Genomic DNA, 12,307 nt, shown 5'->3' on the forward strand with positions numbered 1-12,307 from the left:
ACTGTCAAGGGGTTCCCATTATAACCCAACCGCGTAAGGAACACAAAATCCGGAAACATAACACCGATATGACGGAAACTAGGGCGGCAAGAGTGGAACAAAATACCAGGCATAAGGCCGAGCCTTCCACCCTTTACCAAGTATATAGATGCATTAATTAAATAAGAGATATTGTGATGTCCCAGCAAAATATCCATGTTCCAACATGGAACAAACTCCAATCTTCACCTGCAACTAACAACGCTATAAGAGGGGCTGAGCAAAGCGGTAACATAGCCAAACAACGGTTTGCTAGGACAAGGCGGGTTAGAGGCTTGGCTTAACAATATGGGAGGCATGATAAGCAAGTGGTAGGTATCGCAGCATAGGCATAGCAAAAGAGCGAGCATTTAGCAAGCAAAGATAGAAGTGATTTCGAGGGTATGGTCATCTTGCCTGAGATCACGCAAGGAAGAACGAGTCCATGAAGAAGACAAACGGACATAGTCGAACGTGTCCTCACAAATGCGACGTTATCGGAACCAACCCGAAGAAGCAAACACCAGAAAGAAGCACACAACATAGTAAACGACCAACACACGAACATGGTATGATATGCGGGATGCGGTATGTGATGCTTATGCATGATTTGGAAAGGAATGATTGAATCTGGCCTCAACATGGAAATCCAAGAGTGCCACTGAAAAGGTGAGATGATTTCGGTTGAAATCGATATAAAGATCACCGGAATCGGATGCACGGTTTGGAAATGGCAAGCAAAACAAATATGGCACCGGTCTGCGATAAATAGCAAGTAGCCATCTAAATGCAACAAGATAAATATGCTACAGCACTCAAACATGGCAACAAAATACATGGAAGAGATCCACTCATGATGCTTGACAAAATATGAACACTGAGCTACGGCTAATTCATCCTTTAACAGGTTCAAACAAGCATGGCAAAAGTGCAAATGATAACAGGTTTCAGACTTAGTGAAATTAACACAAGTCTGGAATTTATCATCGGGAAGCACAGTTTAGAGCGTGATAACTATATGCTATAGGAACATATCATGGCAAAGCAAGTCATGAGATAAAGCTACTCAAAGCACTTAATAAAAGTCCCTTAGTGACCTTGAGCCAAAAGGGATCAGAAAATACAATTGCAAACATGTGAACATGGCAAAAATAGAAACAGATTCAGACTTAGTGAAAAACTGGAGCATGGCCAAACAGATAACAAGTAGGCATGTTTACGAGCTCGAAGTACTCACTACAAAGCATGGCATGACAAATTAAGCATACACCCATCAAGAAGACATGTCATAGAAGCTAGACATGGCAAGAGAAACAACATATCATGCACGGGTCAATAGCAACATCCTCGGCAAAATCGCTAAACATGTCAACAATCTGCCAGGATTCACTTTATAGCAAAAGTAGAGCTTGATTGACTCAGGCTAGGGTGCTCCATAAATGCAAACAAAAACTTGGATGGATAGAACACCACAATGTTAACAAAACTGTTGGAAATATGCCCTAGAGGCAATAATAAAAGCATTATTATTATATTTCCTTGTTCATGATAATTGTCTTTATTCATGCTCGAGACGTAAAGATCAATATATCGGACGACTATATTCGGACATCGGAAAGGTTCCGAGTGATTCGGGTATTTTCGGAAGTACCGGGGAGTTACGGGAATTCGTATTGGGCCTTAATGGGCCATACAGGAAAGGAGAGAAAGGCCTCAAAGGGTGGCCGCACCCCTCCCCATGGGATGGTCCGAATTGGACTAGGGAGGGGGGCGCCCCCTTCCTTCCTTCTCTTTTTCCCTTCCCTTTCCTTCCCTCCTACTCCAACTAATTGGAAGGGCTCCTAGTTCTACTAGGAAAGGGAGAATCCTACTCCCGGTGGGAGTAGGACTCCCCTAGGGCCCGCCATAGAGAGGGCTGGCCCTCCCCCTCCTCCACTCCTTTATATACGGGGGCAGGGGGCACCCCATAGACACAACAATTGATCGTTTGATCTTTTAGCCGTGTGCGGTGCCCCCCTCCACCATAGTCCACCTCGATAATACTGTAGCAGTGCTTAGTCGAAGCCCTGCGTCGGTAGAACATCAACATCGTCACCACGCCGTCGTGCTAACGAAACTCTCCCTCAAGACTCGGCTGGATCAGAGTTCGAGGGACGTTATCGGGCTGAACGTGTGCTGAACTCGGAGGTGCCGTGTGTTCAGTACTTGATCGGTCGGATCGTGAAGACGTACGACTACATCAACTGCATTGTGCTAACGCTTCTGCTTTCGGTCTACGAGGGTAAGTGGACAACACTCTCCCCTCTCGTTGCTATGCATTACCATGATCTTGAGTGTGCGTAGAATTTTTTTTTTTAAATTACTACATTCCCCAACAGCCAGCTCTCCAAGGCTTCTCCGGATCAATTTCTTGAAGTGAATGGGGTTGGAAGGGAAACTCGTATGAGGTGGCCCACCCGTCACTTGGTCTCATCGTATGGATGGATTACTCATGGAATTTCATATTTCCTGACCCCAAAAATCCCAAAAGAAGCAAATATTCAAAATTCGGTTGTTGAAACTTATTGCACTATAGTTTCACTTCAATGTCAAATAAATTTAGATTAATATCAAGTTTTCACAATGACATATTGTTCGAAATTTAAACATGTTCAAGTTTAGGAGGCTCAAAGGCACCAAAATTTATAGATTTTTAAGAATTGATTATGCATCCGTTCCTGAACTGAGAACAGCTCCAGAAGTGAGAGTTCCTTGTGGATGGCTTGTTCACTGGTCAGTGTGACATTGATGTGATCATCAAAAGTGCGGTGGCACGAGATGGCCTGTGGGAGAGTACGAGGGGATATGCTTGACGCCGAAGATGACCTATGCAAGTGAGCATGATTTATGTCTACAGACCGACATCAAATTTTCTTTCTAAATATTTTTCTTTCAACGAAAAGAAATACTGATTCGACAAACATGAAAATAAGTTTATATCACAATAGAACATATTGCACCGAAACAAAACATCATGGACACAGACGTGAACAAATTTTGTTTGATACAAATTGATCCGGACAGTCTTCAATGTCAACAAGATCCTTCTTGGTGTATGCACTAATCGGATCTCCTTGTTTGGTGTCTTTTTGTGGTGATCCACCAATGTAGGATCAACCGTGCCCCCAAATCAATGATGTCTTCTAGCCATGATAGTAGACGTTTTTCTGCACTGTCTAATGTGCCTCCCTTCCCTGAATGCAACAAGCTCCACATGAACACGCACACACGATTACAACTGGGTACCACCAACCCATCCTTGAATGTCTTGGTTTTCGGGTTGTAGATTCGCAGCGCCGCATCGTGGTTACTACGCCCCTCACGGAGCACCCGCATCAACAGCACAATCCTCCCGTCACTCAACATTGCCAATGGCTTCTCGAACTGGTACTCGTAGTATGGTTTGGATGTTGGGCGGTTTGGATGCCATGATATGGTGATGGTGTACCGCTTGGACCAGAGTGACCGGTCCGAGTCCACGAGGAACCAAAGGTCCACAACTAGGTGGTCATCCAACGTGGCTAAGCTCACAGGCCCCCGGAGGGATGCTACCGCAGGCCTCCATGCCTCGTTGTTGAAGTCGAACACCATGATCTTCTGTGCATACAATTCGTTGGTCTTGGGCTCTTGGCGTAGTGGGACAAAAAGTAAGCAACCCCATTGATGGCAGCGATGCTTCTGGCGTCACAGAAAACCTTTAATGGAGGGCTCCCGGTATCCTTCCAACCACCGCCACTAAGGCCAAGGGTGAGGATCTCGTAGATCTCCGGATTGTGGTACCTAGCTGAGGTCGCGATGGCAAGCACCTTGTGCTCTCCCGTGGAGGTCATGCGCCGCCCCACCGTGCACCAGGTGAATGTGTAGCCTAGCGGTGGCGCATGGTCGGGCAAGAGGGAGACGACGCTGGTGACAAGGTCGAGCAGGCGGAGCCAATTCCGTGGGTCGACGGCACAGACCACACGGTCGTGACTCATGGCGTGCGCGACCTTGCCGGACACATGGTCGTTGGCAGGCAGGGACGAAGCTAGAAAAAATGGGCACTGGTGTCAAGCTTTGTCCACTCTAGCACAACCTATAGCGGTGCAGCACACGTAATGTTAGAGAGCGGCACGAAGAGCAAAAACATGCAATGATCCAACAATATTATCATTACATAAAGAATGTCATACCAAGCACGCGTTGACTGAAGTCGTATAGCCACTTCTTGACATAGTCAGAAAATAATAAGCAAAATGATGACTTCAAGATTTTTAGTTGTTTCTTCCTGAAAAGAATGAACGAAACAACATATTATATTTACAACAATGGTATAAAACAAGTAATACAGAAAATAAACATCATTAAGCAAAATATAATGTGACACGGGGCTCACATTTTATAACTTTCCTTCTCGATCTTTCATCTTCTTAAATAGATCCATCACAATATTATTCATAATTCTAGAAAATATATCCTTCTTCACGTAGAAAATCAGGCAATCACTCATGAACTCGTCACCCACATGAGTATCTAGTATGCCTTTCTTATTCCAATTAGAGAAACCATTAACAACAAATGCATCATTACCACCTTGGTCATTGATGCAATCCATGAAAGTATGAATAGATAGCAACACAAACAAAATGCCTTATGCACATTACCACTCTAGGCAATGATAGTCTTTAAACCATTCTAGATTTTTTTTTTGCTCAAATCCTACTATGGTCTTCTGCGGATATTTAAAGACTTCTTGTGGCATGTAAATTCCTCTAGTTAAATATCTCCATCTAATCTCGTCTTGCTTCTTATGATTCTTAGCGTACTATGATATTCTTTTTCGATCAGCTGGATCGGGAGGAAGATCATCTAAATTTATTTCGGCTGGACTAATAATACAAACACTTGATATATGACCATTATCTTGCCTAAGTCTAAGTGGCCTTGAAGTCCCTGCTGCATCTGATGGTAGTGGCCGTTTAACAAAAATCTGTCCACGACCTCCTAGTTGTACACGAATCAAGGAAGAGAACAGCAAAATTTTCAAATTAGTTCGGTAGCGAAATTGAAGACTAAATCTAATACACATGTGCGTCACGAGGCATACCTGAGAAGAATCCATCTAGGCTTGGTGGATTGGCGCCAGGTTATGCCGCACAATCGTGCAACAGATTAGACCAAAATCCCGCTGATTTGGCGGCTCGTCTCTCTGTAATTCCAGCAGAGACCAGCATGGAATTATCATATGGATATGGGGGATTGGGGGATTAGGGACTGAGAGGAGGCGATGAGACGAAGAGATGTAGACTCACGCATACACCAGCGTATAAGAACGACTACTTTTGGGCCGTGTGCAAGTATTACATAATGGGTATTCGGGCTCATGGGTATTTACGGCTGTGTGTGCAGCGGCGTGTGGAATTTGGTGGAACGACCACATATTTTTTAGTGACTTTGGGCTTCTATGGCTGGGCTGGAACTAGGCTGAGCCTTTTGCTTCTATACGGACGGGTGGCTGGGCTGGGGTCAATCGTGTTTTCTGGCTGGGGTCAAAGACAAATCTTTTTGACAAGACTAGTTTGGGGTTGCGATCGGCACTGGTGTCATTTGACACCCGTCCTTGTACGTGAGCTCCGTCCCATTTGGCAGCGACGTTTACCCGCGTGACGGCGTTGCCGGACTCCACGCCGAGGACGGTGACCTTGTTGCCTGAACAGTATGTTGGGAATAAGCCGCGGCGCAGGACGCGTCCAGAATGTGTGCGTGCGCGAGCTGGGCGTGTCGAGTGGTAGTCTAGGTATAGTCTGACCATTGTATGGGCATGGTCCGACTTGTGTATAGTCTGGCCATAGTCCGGGTGTAGTCCGACTTGTGTATAGGGGTGTGTGTGTGAGTGAGTTAGTAGTGCAGCGGTAGCGGGGTGGCCGTGGCGTTCGGTTGGAGCTCGCCCGCGTGGAGCGCGTACGTGCGCGTCCTGTGCGTGGGCCGGAGTATACTGAGCGTGGCGAATGCAGTGCGGGAGCGAGACGTGGAGACCGAGTCGCATGGTGGAGTTGGTGGATCCATGCACGAGGGCGGAAGAATCGGCAGGAGAGCGCGTACGTGCGCGTCGAGCTAGCTCGAGTTCGTTTAGTGGGCGCTGCGTCGCCGAGTGGCTATAAGTCACGATGTACTGCTCATGTGTCTAGTGTGGGGTTGACTTTGTGCTCAAGAAAAGGCGTTCGTGCGCTGGAACCACCGCGTCCACTGTGTCCTTCTTCTTCCTCCGTTCTTCTTCTTCCTTGTGTCATTTGAGTGCAGCTGAGAGAGGAGAGAGTGCTACGGTGAGGAGGAGAGATAGGGCTAGACACCAACAGTTGGTATACAGAGCTTCGGTTAGGGCGACCACCGGCAACCATGGTGCTGGTCCCTCACGGCGGTGGCGCGGGCTGATCGGCGTCGATGGCGATGCCGATGCTCGCGGTGGACAACTACACCGTCTGGGCGATCAAGGCGCAGGCCATCCTCGACGTGCACACCGTGTGGGAAGCGGTGGCGCGGGGCGATGCGGCGGTGAACGCGCGGAAGGACAAGACGGCGCGCGCGTTGCTGCTCGGAGCGCTGCCGGAGGACGTGTTGCTGCAGGTGTCGATGAAGCTCGCCGCCAGGGAGGTATGGGTCTCCCTGAAGGTGAGGTTCGTCGGCGCCGGTCGGGTCCGCGCGGCGAGGCTGGCGACGCTGCGCGGCGAATTCGACCGCATGAAGATGACGGACGGCGAGGAGCTCGACGTGTACGACGGGAGGCTCGCGGCGATGGCGGCGAGATATGCCAACCTCGGGGAGACGCTGGGCGACGCGGCGCTCGTCAAGAAGCTGCTGGATACAGTGCCAGATGGGTTCTTCCCTGTCGTCGCCGGCATCGAGCAGTTCCACGACGTGACGACGATGGCGTTCGACGAAGTGCTCGGGCGGCTGCGCGCGTTCGACGAGCGGGTTCGGCACCGTGGACAAGACGGCGGCGAGCGTGGCGGCGATCAGCTGCTGCTGACCATGGCGCAGTGGCGGGCGTGGGAGCGGCAGCAGGGAGGAGCGCGCAACGACGACGACGGGCGGAGCGGGGCGTCGGGCAACAGCGGCAACCGACGCGGGCACTGCTACAAATGCGGCGAGCGCGAGCACTTCAAGAGCGAGTGCCCCCAGTTGCGGAGGGAGCCGGCGGCGGAGCGCGCGCTACTGGCGGACGTCGGCGTCGAGGACGCCAGACTCCTCTAAGCCGCGGCTTAGGGGTGAGTGTTGGGAATAAGCCGCGACACGATGCGTCCAGAGCGTGTGCGTGCGCGAGTTGGGCATGTCGAGTTGTAGTCTAGGTATAGTCTGACCATTGTATGGGCATGGTCCGACTTGTGTATAGTCTGACCATAGTCCGGGTGTAGTCCGACTTGTGTATGAGGTGTGTGTGTGTGTGTGCGAGTTAGTAGTGCAGAGGTAGCGGGGTGGCCGTGGCGTTCGGTTGGAGCTCGCCCGCGTGGAGCGCGTACGTGCGCGTCCTGTGCGTGGGCCGGAGTATACTGAGCATGGCGAATGCAGCGCGGGAGCGAGACGTGGAGACCGAGTCGCATGGTGGAGTTGGTGGATCCATGCGCGAGGGCGAAGACTCGGACAGGAGAGCGCGTACGTGCGCGTCGAGCTAGCTCGAGTTCGTTTCATGGGCGTTGCGTCGCCGAGTGGCTATAAGTCACGATGTACTGCTCATGTGTCTATTGTGGGGTTGACTTTGTGCTCAAGAAAAGGCGTTCGTGCGCTGGAACCACCGCGTCCACTGTGTCCTTCTTCTTCCTCCGTTCTTCTTCTTCCTTGTGTTATTTGAGTGCAGCTGAGAGAGGAGAGAGTGCTACGGTGAGGAGGAGAGATAGGGCTAGACACCAACAGTTGGTATACAGAGCTTCGGTTAGGGCGATCACCGGCGACCATGGTGCTGGTCCCTCACGGCGGTGGCGCGGGCGGATCGGCGTCAATGGCGATGCCGATGCTCACGGTGGACAACTACACCGTCTGGGCGATCAAGGCGCAGGCCATCTTCGACGTGCACACCGTGTGGGAAGCGGTGGCGCTGGGCGATGCGGCGGTGAACGCGCGGAAGGACAAGACGGCGCGCGCGTTGCTGCTCGGAGCGCTGCCGGAGGACATGTTGCTGCAGGTGTCGATGAAGCTCACCGCCAGGGAGGTATGGGACTCCCTGAAGGTGAGGTTCGTCGGCGCCGATCGGGTCCGCGCGGCGAGGCTGGCAACGCTGCGCGGCGAATTCGACCGCATGAAGATGACGGACGGCGAGGAGCTCGACGTGTACGGCGGGAGGCTCGCGGCGAGGTATGCCAACCTCGGGGAGACGCTGGGCGACGCGGCGCTCGTCAAGAAGCTGCTGGATACAGTGCCGGATGGGTTCTTCCTCGTCGTCGCCGGCATCGAGCAGTTCCACGACGTGACGACGATGGCGTTCGACGAAGTGCTCGGGCGGCTGCGCGCGTTCGACGAGCGGGTTCGGCGCCATGGACAAGACGGCGGCGAGCGTGGCGGCGATCAGCTGCTGCTGACCATGGCGCAGTGGCGGGCGCCGGAGCGGCAGCAGGGAGGAGCGCGCAACGACGACGACGGGCGAAGCGTGACGTCGGGCAACGGCGGCAACCGACGCGGGCACTGCTACAAGTGCGGCGGGCGCAGGCACTTCAAGAGCGAGTGCCTCCAGTTGCGGAGGGAGCCGGCGGCGGAGCGCGCGCTGCTGGCGGACGTCGGCGTCGAGAACGCCGGACTCCTCTAAGCCGCGGCTTAGGGGTGAGTGTTGAGAATAAGCCGCGACAGGACGCGTCCAGAGCGTGTGCGTGCGCGAGTTGGGTGTGTCGAGTCATAGTCTAGGTATAGTCTGACCATTGTATGGGGATGGTCCGACTTGTGTATAGTCTGACCATAGTCCGGGTGTAGTCTGACTTGTGTATGAGGTGTGTGTGTGTGTGCGTGAGTTAGTAGTGCAGAGGTAGCGGGGTGGCTGTGGCGTTCGGTTGGAGCTCGCGCCACGTGGAGCGCGTACGTGCGCATCCTGTGCGTGGGTCGGAGTATACTGAGCATGGCGAATGCAGCGCGGGAGCGAGACGTGAAGACCGAGTCGCATGGTGGAGTTGGTGGATCCATGCGCGAGGGCAAAGACTCGAACAGGAGAGCGCATACGTGCGCGTCGAGCTAGCTCGAGTTCGTTTCGTCGGCATTGCATCGTCGAGTGGCTATAAGTCACGATGTACTGCTCATGTGTCTAGTGTGGGGTTGACTTTGTGCTCAAGAAAAGGCGTTCGTGAGCTGGAACCACCGCGTCCACTGTGTCCTTCTTCTTCCTCCGGTCTTCTTCTTCCTTGTGTCATTTGAGTGCAGCTGAGAGAGGAGAGAGTGCTACGGTGAGGAGGAGAGATAGGGCTAGACACCAACACAATAAACTTTTAGGATGCTGATAACTGCCACACGTATGGGCGTTAAGGAATCTGCCCACACGTTCTGTGTGGTGCCTAAGAGGACCAGCCCACACATCTGTGTGTGGGCAAAACAATTAGTGCCCACACATGCCTCTTTTTTCCCCTCCCGGTCCCTCTTACACGCGTGCGTGTGGGCGAAATAGATAACACCCACACGCGCGGTACGTCAGGCCTCGTATCTCGTGGTCCCGCACGCCCCACGTAACACGCGCACCCCGTAGTTGCCATGGGCCGGACCCTCGTCCATGTTCGTTTAAGTGCAGTTGCCATGTCGCTGAACTATGGTTGCCATGTCGGACAACTACAGTTGCCATGTTTGCTCAACTGCAATTGCCATCTCAGATCAAAAGTTCCAGATTGCCATTTTTTGGACAACTACAGTTGTTGCCATGTGTGGTCTGGTCTACTGCAGTTGCCATGATTTCAAAACTTTAGGAGTTGCCACCTACTAACACTAGGCAGTTCAGCAGTTGCCATGTAGCGCTACAAAAAAGGCATGGCAAAAACATGTTCGGGTAAAAGAGAGAGTTGCCATGTGCTCACAAGCACGCTAGGGCAGTTGTCATTTAAAAAGAAAGAGTTGTGATCTGCTTACGTGCACACTAGGGCAGTTTGCCATGTACCATGCAAAACATATGGCAACTGACATGTTCGGGTAAAAAAAGAGAGAGTTGCCATCTGCTTGCAATCATACTAGGGCGGTTGCCATGTACACTGCAAAACATACTAGGGCAGTTGCCATATACACTAACATATGGCAACTGACATGTTCGGGTAAAAAATAGAGAGAGTTGCCATCTGCTTGCAATCATACTAGGGCGGTTGCCATGTACACTGCAAAACATACTAGGGCAGTTGCCATATGTTACCACATGTTCGGGTAAAAAATAGAGAGTTGCCATCTGCTTGCAATCATACTAGGGCCGTTGCCATGTACACTGCAAAACGCATGGCAACTGGCAGCTTGGGTGTGGGAGAAGAGGCGGGTGTGTGGGTGAGATGGTAAACGCCCACACATCAGCCCTTGTGCGTGACTGAAAACTGATGTGTGGGCGAACTGCTAAACGCCTACACACCGACCCCTCCATGTGGTAAAACGGATGTGTGGGCGACCTCTCTTACACACCACACATACGAGTTGTCCTACATGACATACAAAATTAGTTAATTCATGCCAAGATTCATGCAAAAGTTATTGAACGATAATGAAGGCGTGTGGACAAGTTAGTTAACGTCCACACGTGTGGGCGTTAACATTTTCGAGCTTTTATGCTAAGAACGATGAGCGGGTCAGGGTTGTGAGCGGTGGCAATGAAGTCCGGGTGGTAGAGCAGGGACCGTCATGACCTGCAGATGGCACGGAAACGGCAGAGCGTGTCCGCGGTGAGGCGCAGCAGGATGTCGTAGAGAAGATCCAGGGGCAAGACGCCATCGTTGCTGGTGGCGACGGCCGCAGGATGATGAGGAGCGCTGGATCGCCGACGCTTCGGTGGATGGAGCGTCATCGCCAGAGCCCACAGATTGGTTCGGCGTGACGGTGCAAATAGGAAGATACTATCGTGCTAGTTGTGGACTCCATCTAACTCCGAATACCAACACCCAATTACAGCTGTACCCTTCATGTAAAAACTGCCATTTCAATTAGTAAGGGCAGAATCAGACTTTTTAAAAATTTAGGATCCCGATAACGTCCCACATGTGGGCGTTAAAGCGTCTGGCCACATATTTCGTGTGGTATTTAAAAGAATCAGTCCGCACGTCTATATGTAGACAAAACAAGTAATACCCACACGCTGAGTATGTTGCCTCACGGTCCCTTTCACACGCCTATGTGTGAGCAAAATAGATAACCGTACATCCGTACGTCCGGCCTCCTACCTCACCGCCCCGCACGCCCCGCTGACAGTCATCACGCGTCCCCGCAGTTGCTATGGTCCGGACCCTTTTCCATGTTCGTTTAACTGCAGTTGCCATGTTGTTGAACTATAGTTGCCATGTCTGACAACAACAGTTGTCATGGTTGCTTAACTGCAGTTGCAATCTCAGGTCAAGTGCCAGATACCATTTTTGGACAACTACATCTGTTGCCATGTATGGTCTGGTCTACTACAGTTGCCATGATTTGAAAACTTTAGAAGTTGCCACCTACTAACACTAGGCAGTTGCCATATAGCACTACAAAAAAGACATGGCAAAATAATATGTTCGGGTAAAGAGAGAGTTGCCATCTGCTTACAAGCACACTAGGACAGTTGCCATGTACCCTGCAAAACACATGGCAACTGACAGCTTTGCGTGTGGGAGAGGAGACGGGCGTGTGGGCGAACTGCTAAACGTCCACACACTAGCCCCTCTGCATGGTGAAACGGACATATGGACGACCGGATAAATGCCCACACCAGCCCAGTCCTACGTGGCATAAAAAATATGACAAAACATGCCAAGATTATATGATAAAACATGCCAAGATTCGTGCAAACACAAACGGGCATTGATCCATGCGTGTGGGTGAGATGCAAACGTCCACACGTGTGGGCGTTATCTTTTCCCAAATTTTACGATTGATATCGTTTAAAGCATATTTTTGTGGAAGTAATTTCTATCAATCAACCAGACCTTCACCGTGGTTCATCAAAATGTCTAGGCTGAACCTTTCCAGACTGCAGTTTTAGGTTCAGTACGACCATAAGATGCCATTGCATCACTAGCCTGGCTTTGGGTTTGTTTGGTATGAGTAATATGAATTACCCGATTGTCATGCATAAGGGCATGAATATCTC

General features: G+C 51.1%; 1 protein-coding gene across 1 annotated transcript; it reads left to right on the plus strand.

Annotated features, from left to right (window-relative positions):
• Window positions 1–7,981: 7,981 nt before the first annotated feature.
• On the plus strand, window positions 7,982–8,827 carry LOC147977130 (uncharacterized). The gene has a single exon (XM_087519898.1). It carries the CDS (start codon window positions 7,982–7,984, stop codon window positions 8,825–8,827), a length of 846 nt encoding a protein of 281 aa, XP_087376024.1.
• The last annotated feature ends 3,480 nt before the right edge of the window (window positions 8,828–12,307 follow it).

Source organism: Triticum urartu, chromosome 4A, assembly GCF_056163025.1.
Source record: "Triticum urartu cultivar PI428250 chromosome 4A, HENAU_Tu73, whole genome shotgun sequence".
Taxonomy (NCBI): domain Eukaryota; kingdom Viridiplantae; phylum Streptophyta; class Magnoliopsida; order Poales; family Poaceae; genus Triticum; species Triticum urartu.